The following is a 15,971-nucleotide window of genomic DNA, read 5'->3' as shown; positions in this document are numbered from 1 at the left end:
TTTCAGACATTTTCCGCATACATTTATACCATATAAATATGGTATCCTTTGAAGGAAGGGTGGAATAATGAATAAATAAATAGCCCTCCAAAAAAATCATTTCGCTTTCTTTCTTAAAGACCAATGCAACTAAATTAATTATTTATTTTTTACCTATGTAAGACAGTATACTGTATTATGGTAAATTGGAATGAAATACATGTAGTAGTGAAAGTAAAATTACAGTGCATTCTACTTGGAAAGAATAAATAATTTTAAAATGTTTATATTAGGCAAAACTGTGTACAAAATGTTCATATAAAGAGAAAGGCACACTAGAATTTTCATTTAAAGAAACTAAGTTTAACAGTGGAAAAATGAGAAACTGAGAAAGACCCACCCAGGTACAAGCATTTTTGCATTGCAAGCATAATTTTCATTTTTAGCTATCTCAAATTTGTTGAGATGTAACTTCAAAATAAGTATTCCCCTAAAGAATTGTCTTTCATAGAGACAAACATGTTTGCTGAAGCAATACCACAGAGGAACTTTCTGAAAACAGGTAATTTTCATCCACCTCCCTAGATCATTAATTGGGGTGTGGTCAGTTTTGCTCCCTTTAGAATACACTGCCAAGTTGTGCAGACACTAGCAAAAATAATAATAATCAAGAGCACAGAGAGTGGTTTAAATACCCCCTACACTGCTGCTATCTGAGCCTCCAATATCTGAGGCCTTAAGGTTTGTATTGCTGGCTGCAGAGTAGAGTATCAGTAAAGTAGAATCCGACTGGCATACTCCTAGACGTTCTAAGGAGGATGGGGAAACAACGAATTCGGTGTTTTGAGGGAAGATCTGAGGAAAGATTTGCATTTGTGATATTACTGGTCTTGTTGCATATTATGATGCCATACATGGCACACAAAAGTAATCATTGCATTATTAGTGATCCCATCACTGTTCGTCACAGGTATCTACAGTCTGGTGATCTCATAATTGGTGGAATTATTTATCAGTTCTTGCTGCCTGATCAACTGCATAGCTTTGATAAAGACCCTCGTGATGAATTGATTGAAGAAACTCTGTAAGCCTGCCTTCCTGTCTGTCCTCCCTCCCTCCCTTCTATTAAGTAAAGCTTTCCGTGTCATGTACTCACAAAGACCAGCAGCATGGATGGAAATTAGCAACAATAATATGTGAACTGTTTTCTTTGCGTAGAGTATATGCATGGACTGCAGCCAGTAAAAAAGAGCATGTATTAGTGGGATTGCCATGGGCACCACAAAAGGCTCATCGATGATTAGCTTTGCTCTGCATTTTCTAGGTCCAGATCTGAGTGTGTGTTTTTGTTTTTATTCTTGTCCTGGCACTTTGTTCTGGAAAACCCGTTTTTTAATGTTGAATCAGAACAAATTGCAATCGATGGAAAATCCGCTGTGATCGAGCAGTAAAACACGGGTTTACCTGAGGAAAGCAGCAGGACATAAAAAAACAACAACACCAACCCACTGAGAGCTGGACCCAGAAACCCCAGACCTGTGCCCAGAAATGCAGCCAAAAAGGAAGTGAGGATGAGCCCTGAGTGTGGGCAGAGGAGGCTGAAGCCTCTCCTTCTTTGCTGTGACCTTAGTAAAAATTGCCCTGTGCTATTATGTGGGAATATATCCTGAAATCATGGCTGAGAAAGGAGAGCTTAAAGCTTCCCTTCCCAAATGATATCCCCTACACAAACACACACTCATGTCTGGCATTTAATTTTTAAGCCCTTGTGCTGTGAATACCAGTCATGCCATAGTTATCAAAAATTGTCCATTAAAGGAAGAAACAATATTTTTCATTTCAGTTTTCTGACAGGACAATTTCTATCTTAAATTCAAGCTTTTAAAAGCTTGAGCCCTCAACTATATTGGAAACCAAATATTTTGCTACTGAAAATAATCTCTGAAATAATTAACTGAAAAGTTGGGTGAGCTGGGTCAAATAATTAACTGAAAAGTTGAGTTACATCTGCTGCAGTATATGCTTTTGGTGAAGAGCAACACTGTAAAAGTTTTACTAAGAACAAAGTCTTACTTTTATGTTCCGTTCAAATCTCATTATAGTATACTGACTAAGAACTATCTGCACACCCTAGCATTGGTGTATGCTGTGAAGGAGATAAATGAAAACCGCTATATCTTACCAAATGTTACCTTGGGCTTCCATATCTATGAATGTTATTCCACTGCACATTGGACCTACATTGGCATATTGCAACTTCTCTCAGCAGAGAACAGATTTTTCCCAAACTATAAGTGTGGTGTTCAGAACCAACTGATGGCTGTCATTGGGGATCTTTATTCTGAAACCTCCCTCCACATGGCAACACTATTGGGCATGTACAAAGTTCCACAGGTAGGATATATCATGGCCAGTCACATATGACTTTGTGCTGTGGATACATCATGTTTGAGATAAGCTTTCAGATCTGCACATAAGACATAAAGGTAAAGGGACCCCTGACTATTAGGTCCAGTCGTGACCGACTCTGGGGTTGCAGCGCTCATCTCGCTTTATTGGCCAAGGGAACCGGCGTACAGCTTCTGGGTCATGTGGCCAGCATGACTAAGCCGCTTTTGGCGAACCAGAACAGCGCGCGGAAATGCCATTTACCTTCCCGCTGGAGCTGTACCTATTTATCTACTTGCACTTTGACATGCTTTTGAACTGCTAGGTTGGCAGGAGCACAAAAAACATACAGCAAAGCTAAATGACAAAGTCACTTGATTTTTGCATGCGGTTTTGAGCCCCATGTTGGGTGAAAGATTCCTGCATTGTAAGGATGTATCCAGTAAGGCCACTTGGAAAAGGGGGTTTGACCAAATGGCCCTTGTTGTCCCTTCCAACTCCATAATTCTATGTTTCTAAGTGGCAAAATGTATTTGGCCATCACTGTGCACACCCCTATATAAATGTTATATAAATACATCATAAACATAAATAATTGTATAAAAATAATAAATTAACTATACATATACAATATTATATTTACAGGTTATAAAAACTAATAATTAACTTATAAATAATAATTATAACTGTGATTACATTTAAAATGAATATTTATTACTCATGCAATATAGAAACACATTGGAATGTGGATTCAAATTATACTGAAATATAGTAATGGTTAGTTGTTATTATGTTATTACTTCAGGGAATCAAAATGCACAGTCAGGCTTCTTTATTTCTCTTAATGTATCCCATTCCATCCTATCCCCCTTATATCTTTCCACAGTTCACATATGGCTCTGTTCCACTGATACTTGATAAAGCTGAAACTTATTCATTCTACCAGATGGTCCCAAATGAAACCTATGAGCATAAAGGAATTCTCCTGTTGCTTTTGCACTTCCAATGGACATGGGTTGGGGTCATTGCCACAAATGATGAGAATGGAGATAGATTTGTGTGGACAATAGCAACTATGTTTCCCCAACAGGGAATCTGTTTTTCCTTCATAGAAAGAATTGAAGTAATTTATATCAATGATCTGATTGGAGCTATAGGTTCAATGGTGAGAATATATAATGTTTCCATGGAGAGTAATGCCAATGCAGTTGTTGTTTATGCGGAAAACATAATAAATTTCAGGTGGCTGTTATACATTCCAGAAATTGAATATGACATAATGCCGCCCAAATGTAAAGTATGGATTCTAACAGTCCAGCAGGAACTCAGTTCATACCCTTATCAAAAGGGCTGGGATTTACAAGTCATCCAAGGTGCTTTGGGCTTCACCATTCAGTCCAATGAAGTATTAGGATTCCATGATTTCTTACGGACCAGAAACCATCTGGGGACCAAAGAAGATGGTTTTATCAGTGATTTCTGGGTACAGGCATTCAAGTGTCTTTTACCACATGTTTTTGTTAGCACAGAGGGTGAGAAATCCTGCACTGGAAATGAGAAGCTGGACAGCCTCTCTGGGGATTTTTTTGAAATGAAGATGGTTGGCCACAGCTACAATATCTACAATGCTGTCTATGCTGTGGCCCACGGCTTGCATGCCATGCAATTATTCAAGCACGAAAGAACGATTAATTCTCAGGATCCGCAGCCATGGCAGGTAATGGCCCAAGCATGGAAATATGAGTTAGCACCATGTTTGTGTGTGTTTTTAACAATTCTTATATATGCAGTGTTTTTGTGAACTTATCTTCTTTACCACTTTCATCTCATCACCATATTTAAATGTTAAATGAAGAGAGAGAGAGAAAGATTATAGATACTGCAGATATATATTCACTAATACCTTTTTATATGGAAACTGTTGCGTTTTAGGAGCACTACACACATTGTAGTCCTCCAGTTATCTATTGGCTCCAGAAAAGTATTCTTTTCTCCCAGCACCATCAAATATTTCATTCTGATATTTCTAAAACAATCCAAAGGAAGGGGAATGAATTCTCATGCACCCTCCATTCCCTTCTCCTTCATCTACATCATTCTTTTCTGATCAGGGTATCAGGAATGAATTATTTGATAAAGTGACGGTCGTTAGCCCAATATAACACCAATTTGTGAAAGTAATGTTGTGAATGATGAGTGGTGAAGAGTCTAACGTTAGGAATGGGATAAAATGCAGCTCCAACTATTGCTTTTTCCATAATGAACCAATGTCTATTGCTGAAAAGCAGCCTATATGGGATGTATCTGGAATGTTCTAGAACAACATGATAGATATCCTTTTGTGCAGTATTTCTTCATGTTTCTTCTTTTGGCCTGCTTTTTATACCACAGACCTTTGATCAAGCAAAACAAAACTAAAAAAAGCCTACATATGTCCTTTGGGCTTACAGGTCTCCCATTTACGCACTATTCTGCTATGCATTAATGGAATGGTGTTCTTAAATCAAAGATGTTTTGATTCATGAGCTGTTCTAGGTCCTCTTGAGTCTGCCCAGTAGATCTTGTAGAATTTGTGTCAAGTGGAGTAGACAGTACTTGTAGAATTTGTGTGAAGTGGAGTAGACAGTAGTGATATTACTAGAAGACAGTTTCATATATAAGCCATTGAAATCTTTAATGAAAATATATTTTCTTTCTCATCTTAGCTCTACCACTTTGTGAAGAGAGTCTCGTTTAACAACAGTGCTGGTGATGAGATTTCTTTTGACCAGAATGGAGAACTGGAAGCTGGATTTGATATTATCAACTGGGTGACTTTCCTAAATCAGTCCTTTCAAAGAGTGAAAGTTGGGAGGTTGCAAGCCAGAGCAAAATCATTCACCATTAATGAAGGTGACATCACATGGCACAGTGGTTTCAAACAGGTAGTTTCAAGTAAATTTGAAATCTTGCCAATTAAGACCAAACAGTAAGGGAACATTCCTAAGCATGGGAACCTACCACAAATTATGCCATCTTAAATTGAGCAATCATACAGTACATAGGACCAAATTCCATGCAGGAGCAGGGCTACCATTGGCTGATTTGGCTTGAGCTCAGCAGAGGGAAAACAAGACTTTAAAATACAGTACAGTTAGAGTTACACCAGAGAAAAGGAGCAGATCCCGCATTGATCTGATCATTTTTAATTGTTCAACCATCGATTGTTGAACAATACCAACAGTCACTGGGAGATCCAAAAGTATTTTTACTACCCTGGATGCTTTTGATGTTCTGTTTAATATTAGCAACTCAGGTAAAGGTAAAGGTACCCCTGCCCGTACGAGCCAGTCTTGACAGACTCTAGGGTTGTGCGCCAATCTCACTCTATAGGCCGGGGGCCAGCGCTGTCCGCAGACACTTCCGGGTCACGTGGCCAGCGTGACAAGCTGCATCTGGCGAGCCAGCGCAGCACACGGAACACAGTTTACCTTCCCGCTAGTAAGCGGTCCCTATTTATCTACTTGCACCCAGGGGTGCTTTCGAACTGCTAGGTTGGCAGGCGCTGGGACCAAGCAACAGGAGCGCACCCCGCCGCGGGGATTCGAACCGCCGACCTTTCGATCGGCAAGTCCTAGGTGCTGAGGCTTTAACCCAAAGCGCCACCCGCGTCCCAATTAGCAACTCAGTTTACCTTAATAATTCCTTTTTAAAAATAATATTTATTACAGACTTTCTTGGTTTACGAAAGTAATTTCCACCTCAAAATCATAGCTGCAATGTGTTATTTCATTAAAAAAATCATTTTCCATGTCTAGCAATAGCCACTTTACTTTCATTTTCTTCAGTTCTTTAGTAGCAGGAAACAGAAAAGGGAATACATATTTATACACAGGGATTCCCCTCATCTGTTTAATCAGACTGTAGATTTCCACCACAAGATGGGGAGGGGTCTCTTTACAATTACAATTTTCCTTGTCCAATAAGTATTTTAAAGAGTCTTCCTTACAACTAATCCAGAATGCGGCAGCTAGACTGGTGACTGGGGGCAGCCGCCGAGACCACATAACACCGGGCTTGAAAGACCTACATTGGCTCCCAGTACGTTTCCGAGCACAATTCAAAGTGGTGGTGTTGACCTTTAAAGCCCTAAACGGCCTCGGCCCAGTATACCTGAAGGAGCGTCTCCACCCCCATCGTTCTGCCTGGATGCTAAGGTCCAGTGCCAAGGGCCTTCTGGCGGTTCCCTCATTGCAAGAAGCAAAGCTACAGGGAACCAGGCAGAGGGCCTTCTCGGTAGTGGCGCCCGCCCTGTGGAATGCCCTCCCATCAGATGTCAAAGCGATAAATAACTACCTGACATTCAGAAGACATCTTAAGGCAGCCCTGTTCAGGGAAGTTTTTAATCTGTGATATTTTACTGCATCTTTGGTTTCTATGGAAGCTGCCCAGAGTGGCTGGGGAACAAATAATAAATTATTATTATTATTATTATTCCTTAGCTATAAAAGTGATTATGTGGTGTTTGGGCATGATGACAACTTCTCCTCTTGCCAGATTGCTCTAACTCAATCAAAGCATTTTGAGGTTAATTTAAAATGGCCTCAATCAAAGCATTTCAGGTTAACTTGCTTGATCACCCTTATCTACAAATTAACAGTCAGACAACATGTCTGACTAATCAATCGGCACATAATTATCTTCTCTCAACAAGAGATAACAGATAGATAGCTGATATGCCATTTCTCAATGAGTAGACCCATTGAAATCAATAGACCCATTTTAATCAGTAAACTCAGACACTGCCATTGTTTTGCTGAAATCAAGTCATGTAGTCAGTTTTCTGTCTTTCTACCATTTTATGTTGAAAATTAATGGAAGAAGATGGAAAAGTAAAAGAAAGAAAGAGGGGAAAGAGAAAGCTATAATTCTGAGCCCTGAGATACATACAGAGATATAGAGGTAATTGAGTTTGTGTAAAATGTCTATGTAGTTGCCCAAATATATTTGCTGAATAATTTTTGTTTGTGTTTTCTTTTGAAATTTATAGCTTAGCCGTTATTTGTATCACTGGTATGTAATGACAAGGTTTTCATCATTTTCTCTCATTTATGCAAAGGCCCAGCCTATTTCTGTATGTTCAGAAAAGTGCCATCCAGGTTATAGCAAGAAAATGAAGGAAGGGGCACCATTTTGCTGCTATGATTGCATCCCCTGTCCAAATGGGAAGATTTCAAGCCTTGACGGTAAGACCTTCAGTGTACAGGCTTAAATTTAATGTAGTTTCCAAAACACATGGCAATTCAAGTTGTGATGTTGTTGCTGATGATATTGTTTTTAATTGGCTGAATCAGAATCTCCAGAAAGGCATAACAAAATCCAATTCAAACTCTATGATAAGATCCCATGCCAAATAACACTGTCACAACCCTATTACATTGTTGGAGTATTAGAGCGAGATAAATACACTGAGGTTCGAGAAAACAAAATAAACCATTTTTCTCTTCCAATTTTCAGACATGGATGACTGTTCTGAATGTGCAGAGGATCAGTATCCCAACAAGGACCAAGATTTGTGTGTTCACAAGACAGTAACCTTCTTGTCTTATGAAGAACCACTTGGGATCATCTTAGCCATTTTTTCAATTTTCTTTTCGTTCTTCACAGCTTTGGTTCTAGGAATATTTATCAAGCAACATGACACTCCCATTGTCAAAGCCAACAACCGAAGCCTTTCGTATATTCTCCTCATTGCCCTCTTGTTCTGCTTCCTTTGTGCTTTGCTTTTCATCGGCCCACCTCTGAAAGTAACATGCCTTCTCCAACAAATTAGTTTTGGTATAGTTTTCTGTGTTGCTGTTTCTTGCATATTGGCCAAAACCATGACAGTGGTTCTGGCTTTCATGGCTACCAAACCAGGAAGCATGATGAGGAAATGGCTGGGCAAATCACTGGCCATATCCATTGTCCTTTCATGCTCTTTTATCCAAACATCAATTGGTGTCATATGGTTGGCAACCTTTCCGCCATTCCCAGATGCTGACATGCACTCAGAGACTGAAGAAATTATACTGGGATGTAATGAGGGGTCTGTGATTATGTTTTTCTGTCTTCTTGGCTATATGGGTTTTCTTTCCATTGTCTGCTTCTGCATAGCTTTCCTTGCCAGGAAGTTACCTGACAGCTTCAATGAAGCCAAGTTTATCACTTTCAGCATGTTGGTCTTCTGCAGTGTTTGGTTGACCTTTGTTCCAACCTACCTGAGTACCAAGGGAAAATACACAGTGGCTGTGGAGGTCTTCTCCATTTTAGCCTCTGGTGCTGGTTTACTGGCTTTCATCTTTTTACCAAAATGTTACATTATTGTTTGGAGGCCTGATTTGAACAAAAGGGAACGACTAATTAAGTGAAAACGTTAAAATTATTAATTGTAAGCAGTTTTATTTATAAGAATGCATTTCAGGTTTTTTACAGCATTTCATTCAATATCTGCAAATACAAAATTCTCCTAGCCCCTCACATATACAGATTCTTTCAATCTCTCTTCCCTTTCTGCTTTCTCAATCTTTATATTTTCATCTATAAGGTGCAAAAAAATTAAATGATGGCTGCATTACAGTTCACATACTGTTTTGTAAAGTGTGAATTAGTTATGTCCATCTTTCAATTTGAATTGAATTAAATTTCTCCTCTGTTTCCAGAGGCAGAAAGCAGGGAATGTTAGGGGATCCAATCAGAGGTGAGGTGGGGTGGTAGCTTTATGCTAAAAGCCATAAAAGACTTGTGCCAGTTCTGCTACACTCAGCAATTCAGTTTAATCAATATTTATTCTAAATAGTTGGATTTAATTTTGATGAAGTTGTTGCTAATGAGGATCATATCGTTAAATTGTTGGTACTCAGTCTCCTGCAGAAAAGACCAACAACGGCTCTTCCAGCACATTAAAGACTAACAAATTAATTATGGCATAAGCTTTCTCCTGAAGCACATGTTTTGGGTCAATTGCAAATACTGTATTTTTCACTCTATAAGATGCACCAGACAACAAGACGCACCTAGTTTTTGGAGGAGGAAAACAAGAAAAAAAATATTCTGAATCTCAGAAGCCAGAACAGGAAGAGGGATCGCTGCACAGTGAAAGCAGCAATACCTCTTGCTGTTCTGGCTTCTGGGATAGCTGCGCAGCCTGCATTCACTTCATAAGACGCACACACATTTCCCCTTACTTTTTAGGAGGGAAAAAGTGAGTCTTATAGAGCAAAAAATACGGTAAGTGGCAATGATTTCTTCCAAGTACAGAATTTCCCTGTTATGTTGCATGCAACTCTCATTGTAGTGCCCTTACTAAAAACTACCAGCATACTTTGGCCTTGACATTCGTGGTTAAGCAGATCAATCAAAACCACCAGCTCCTGTCCAATGTTACCATGGGTTTCTGCATCTATGACAGCTACTTCAGTGAAAGGTGGAGCTTGTCAGGATTCCAGCCGCGGTCAGAGGTACACCAGCCTCACTCCAGGCATTCGGCTGGGATCCTTGTTGACCTTCCGTCTGCATCCTCCGGCAGGCAAGGTCATAAATCGGCGATTCTCCTCAGACGTGAGGAGAACACACCCTCCTCCTCCTCTCCCTCCCTGCATTCCCCCAGGGAGGGGATGAAAGAACAGACAGGAGTCCTAGTTACATGTTTTATTCCTGTCATTCAGCAGTACAGAGAAAACGTGTCTGTACCCTCCAGACTCCGGCAGAAGAGTCACGACTCCGCCCCTGCACTTCCAGCACAGGTCAGATGACACTCTGAGCTAACATCCGGTGCTCAGTAGAGAGAAAGGACTGCCCCCTTTCTCCACTAGTACAGTTGCAGACCACAACATCCTGTTTTGCATTCCAGCCACCTGCAGCTGGCTTTTGCATTGCTGCTTTTTCCTGACAGAGCTATCATGCCACAATGGAACTTCTCTCAACACAGACCAGATTTGTCCCCAACTACAATTGTGATGCATGGGATAATCTGAGAGCAGTCATTGGAGAACTTTACTCTGAAATCTCCTGTTTTAAGCAGTACTTTTTTCTGGGGGACACAGGGTTATGCATACCCCTAAACATTTTGTGAATCTAAGTTTGGCCTCATTGAGGGGCAGTATTTCAATATGAATAGGAAAATGAGAGTACCCCTAAATAGTTTTTAGGAAAATAAGAACTGATTTTAGGTCTCTACAAGGTTCCACAGATGGGATGCAAGTGTGTATAGTGCCTTTCCAGAGAGTTTTGTGTAGTTTGGGGATGAGATAAAGAAATGTTTGAGATGAACATGTAGACTGTCCATTCTCTTTAAAAACCCATCACAACCATATATATAAAACTTTCATCCAGCATAATTTGTTCACACACAAAATAATATTTGGAACAATAAACATGCAGTATTTTTTTTTAAAAAAATTACAATTCTTACCTGTGACTGGACTCTGTTATAGGTTTGAATTCTCTAATTTTCTGTTCTCTTCATTTTATATGATTTTATGTGTTCTTATATTACTGCTTTAATGGCTTCAATATACTGTTAACTGGGAGCAACTGATGACATTTTTAAAGAACTTGGTAATTATATAGCAAACCCACTCCCAGCACCCCTACTCCTGTGGGCAAAAATGAAGGCAACACTAGGTATAAACAACTAGACAAGACACTATTTAGGAATTTAAAATTGGTCACAACTTTTATTGATTACAGATGTAGGTAGACTTTGTCTCAAGTACTGGGCATATAGACATTATCAGCCACCAGGTGGAGGCCTAAACCACACACACACACACACACACACACACACACGTCTCTATTTCTATTTCTGCTTCCACTTCATCATTCTCTAGTTCACATATGGCTCTGCTAAATTGATTAATGAGGACACCAAAGACCTTTCATTTTACCAAATGGTGCCAAATGAGGCCCATCAATACAATGGAATTCTGTGATTGCTTATGCATTCCCGCTGCCCATGGGCAGGGGACCTTGTTGCAGGAGATAGCAATGAAGAAAGATTCTTGGAAATAGTGATGCCATAGTTTTCACAGTGTGGCATCTGTTTTGCTTTAATAGAAAGAGTCAATGCAGTTTACATCACTGATGTATTTGACATGCTGGAATGGGGAGCATAGCTTGATGATGATGATGATGATGTATACCCCACCCATCTGGCTGGGTTTCCCCAGCCACTATTGGCGGCTTCCAACAAAATATTAAAATACGATAGTCTGTTAAACATTAAAAGCTTCCCTAAACAGGGCTGCCTTCAGATGTCTTCTAAAAGTCTGGTAGTTGTTTTTCTCTTTGACATCTGGTGGGAGAGCATTCCACAGGGCAGGTGCCACTACCTAGAAGGCCCTCTGCCTGGTTCTCTGTAACTTGGCTTCTCACAGCGAGGGAACCGCCAGAAGGCCCTCGGCACTGGACCTCAGTGTCCGGGCAGAACGATGGGGGTGGAAACACTCCTTCAGGTATACTGGACCGAGGCCGTTAAGGGCTTTAAAGGTCAGCACCAACACTTTGAATTGTGCTCAGAAACATACTGGGAGCCAATGTATAATATTATGGAGAGCAAAGCCCATGTGTTCATGATCTCTGTAGAAACACAGTCTATGATAAATTGGAGATTCTTGCTACATTTACCCGAAATAAAATAAGTCCCCAGCCCCAATCTGACAGAACTTGAAGGATCAGCAACATGCAACAACCAACAACAACACGGTCATAGAAAGTGACATGGTGAAGGGGTGTGTGGGTGTGTGGGTATATATATATATATATATATATATATATATATATATATATGAATGATCCCCGCCCAGGAAGGATTTTGTCACCCCCTCAGGGATGACACCTGGAATGGACCACACCCACCGCCCTGCCACCCCTTCATACACCCCTGTGGACAGGGTGGGGTTGGTGTGGCTGGGGCTAGGAAGTGAAGTCTGCAAAGTTAAGAGCCCGCAGATTTTCCTTGTGGACTTTCCTTCACTGGAGGTTTTTAGCAATCTGTCATGGGTGTTTGAGTGGAGATCCTTACCTTGCAGAATGTTGGGCTAGATGAAGAGGTGGTCTATTTTCAGTCTCCACAAAAGTCATCCAAAGTAAAATACTGTCTGAATTTCAGATTAGAGTTGGGTGGAATTATTATTTTTATTTAAAATTGAGTTTATAAATCATCACAGTTGTCTCATCAGAATGGCATCAGCATTTAGCTCAGAAACAAAGGTCACACACACAGTTTGTATTGCTAGAAAATTATATTGTATTCAGGTTTTTTTCCTGAGGAGTTGCTCCCTATTGTTCAGCTCAGGCCTCAGCACAATAATGTAGCATTTCGGGAAAAATATACAACCCAGCAAGCCAAAACTGGATGATAAGATGGAAAAAATTTCCACAGCCACCATGTATTTTCCCTTGGTGCTCAGGTAGGTTGGGACAAAAGATAACCAGACACTGCAAAATATCAACATACTAAATGTGATAAACTTGGCTTCGTTGAAACTGTCAGGCAACTTCCTGGCGAAGAAAGCCACAGTGAAGCTAACAATGGCCAGGAAACCCAAGTACCCCAAGACACAGTAAAACATAGTCACAGACCCTTCATTGCATTCTAGTATAATTTCCTCAGTCACAGAATGCATGTCAACATCTGGGAATGGGGGAGAGGTTGCCAGCCATATAACACAAATACCTGTTTGTATAAGGGAGCAGGAAAGAACAATAGTGCTAGCTAGTCTTTTCCCCACCCATTTCCTCATTTTAGAACCAGGCTTGGTGGCCATGAAAGCCAGAACCACAGTGACAGATTTTGCCAATACAGAAGAAACAGCCATGGAGAAGATGATGCCAAAGGCAGTTTGTCGGAATACACACCCCAGTATCCAAGGTCTGCCAATGAAGAGCAATACACAGAGGGGGCAGAGCAGGAGGGAGAGAAGGAGAAGGTAGGTAAGATTCCTGTTGTTAGCTTTGACAATAGGAGTGTCATGATACTTCATAAATGCCACAAGCACAAGAGCTGTGATCAAGGAACATGAAAGAGCACAAGTGACTAAGCTGATTCCCAAGGGCTCTTCAAAAGCCAGGAAGCTTACAGCTTTGGGAGTGCAAAAATCCTGATCTTCATTTGGGTGACGGTCTTCTGGGCACCAGAAACAGTCGTTCATGTCTGAAAAACAATATTCCCTGTCAGTCTTCCCAAACATTTCTTGATCCTCAATTGGAATTGCAATCCGAATAGCTGGCCCTTTTGCTGCCTATGTGAAAGCAGAATGTTTCTATCCTATAACACAGGTTTGGGGAAGCCTTGTTCCATGTCCAATACCTTTTCCTGGCAGCACAGGGGCCCATAGGCTGCAGCAAAATACTGGGTTCATGTTTTGCCTGGTATCTTGCCCATGCCATGGGCTTAAAGTTGTCCCATTAGCCAATGCAAAGGGGAGTGGAAATATTTCATCAGTTGTATCATGGGGTGAAAGTGTCCTGAAATGCCATTGCAGTAGCAAATGTGTGTATGTTTGTTGTGTGTGTGTGTGTGTGTGTGTGTGTGAGAGAGAGAGAGAGAGAGAGAGAGGGTGGGAGGGAGGGAGGGAGAGAGGGAGAGGGAGAGAGAGAGAGAGAGAGACCCATCTTTGAAATGTTTTAAGAATTTTGAGTCCCGACTTCCGGCTGCCTTAGTGGCACAGCTCTCACGATAGCGGAGACCATTGGCAAAGATGAAACAAGGATGATTTGAGGGTAATTGTCCTTGCAAACTCCCCCCAGTGAACAGGGGATGTGAGCTTTACTCAGATCATCTCAGTACCTGCCTTTTGCTCTGACATGGAGGTGAGTGGCAGGGAGACTCTGAGTGCAAAAGCACTTCGCTTCTTGGTCACCCTCCAATGCCACCATTAAGAGCAGCGGTTCTTCTGTTCATTAAGAGATTAATTAGGATTAATGCACAGACGCGTGCTGCTAATGATGGGACAAGATTAAGGACTGCCAAATTGAAACAGGTACAAGGTTGTACAGATTTAAATTGGAAGATGACTTCATTCGAGCAACAAGACGGTATGTGTTGTGGGGGAACCAATCACTTCATTATAAATACTTTGTTACATAAATGACTCAGCAACCCCCCTGACAATGTCAAAAAACTTTGTTCTTCAAAGCAAGTGAAGAAGAAAGGAGATGGGAATACGGATATTGATTCTAATGACATACGGGACTGTGTGAGGAAAATACTGTATTACGTTTGGAATCATTATAAAAAGGGCTTGGAGCCTCTGCAGAGTTAATTCTTTTACTTGCCACCTCATTGAGGGGAGGAGGGACTGGACTTTGAAGACTTGCTGGGGCTGTGGTGGGGAACTAGATAATTCTTCTACGGATAATTATAATTAATTGCTTCAACTGGATGTGGAGGGGAGAACTTGGAGGTCTGCCAGGGCTTTGGCAGGACGTTGGGTGACTCCCTGCTTGAAATTGAAAATGGAATTTTACAGCTGCAACATAAGAGTTGGGAACAAAGAGAAAGACCTCTCCAGAGTAACTCTGAGTCAACGGAGCTGTAAGACACAAAGGAGATCAGGAATAATTAATATGGACATAATATTTGATAAAGAAATACAGGAACAATTGATGGAAATTAAAACCTCACACAGTAAGATGTCAAAGCGATAAACAGATGTCAAAAGCGATAGCAGATGTCAAAGCGATAAACAACTACCTGACATTCAGAAGACATCTTAAGGCAGCCCTGTTCAGGGAAGTTTTTAACATGTGATATTTTACTGTATTTTTGGTTTTTATGGAAGCCGCCCAGAGTGGCTGGGGAGGCCCAGCCAGATGGGCGGGGTATAAATCATAAATTATTATTATTGTTGTTGTTGTTGTTGTTGTTGTTGTTGTTGTTGTTGTAAGAAGAAAGGAGAACTTCACTTGCAAATTTACAAATTACTATATGTGTTAATGTAAACTGGAGTTAATTATTGTAGCTGTGGTATAAGGGATTTTATCAAGAATGGATTGTATTTGGTTTGAGCAATAGTCTGGAGGCAGAATTAAAGGGAATCAGACCTTGAAGTACAGCATGTGGGAAGCCACACAAAAATTATAATTGGCTAAGTAATTGATTTGTATTTGAATTGATATTGCTATTTAATATTAATATAATATGGAACATATTGCATTTTGGTAATTGAAAATTAATAAAAATCATTTAACAGCAACAAAATGAATGGGAGGATATTTCATTTCTTAGCCACAATGCTGTACCCAAGCATTGCTGAACCAATCAGTACTCATGGTGCACTTAGGTCTTCCATATCTGACTGGGAAAGATGCCAAATCAGAATAGGGGCATTTTGAATATATGAAACCAGTCTTATTCATCTCTTGTCATCGCTTGTCAGCGAGTTTCCTAGCAACCCCTACATGCCTTCAAATTGCATTTTGTATATTGCTGAGATTCACCCTGAAATTGTTTTTCCAATGAGATTTCAAAAAATGACATTTATATGTGGGATTATTCTTAATTGATTTTACTATTGATATTTTATGAGAAGCAATTCATAAATTGAATCCAACAAACAAACGAGCAAACAGCTAACATATGA

General features: G+C 40.3%; 1 protein-coding gene across 1 annotated transcript; it reads right to left on the bottom strand.

The window, feature by feature from the left end:
* Nucleotides 1-12,638: 12,638 nt before the first annotated feature.
* Nucleotides 12,639-13,538, bottom strand: LOC310691587 (vomeronasal type-2 receptor 26-like; the record flags this gene model as incomplete). Its single annotated transcript, XM_083471446.1, has 1 exon — nucleotides 12,639-13,538. The coding sequence occupies one exon, from the start codon at nucleotides 13,536-13,538 to the stop codon at nucleotides 12,639-12,641; it is 900 nt and encodes a 299-aa protein (XP_083327572.1).
* Nucleotides 13,539-15,971: the final 2,433 nt, after the last annotated feature.

The sequence above is a fragment of the Podarcis liolepis genome (genome assembly GCF_965112155.1).
Source record: "Podarcis liolepis genome assembly, chromosome: 13".
Classification (NCBI taxonomy): domain Eukaryota; kingdom Metazoa; phylum Chordata; class Lepidosauria; order Squamata; family Lacertidae; genus Podarcis; species Podarcis liolepis.
This window is presented reverse-complemented; position numbering and strand designations above follow the sequence as displayed.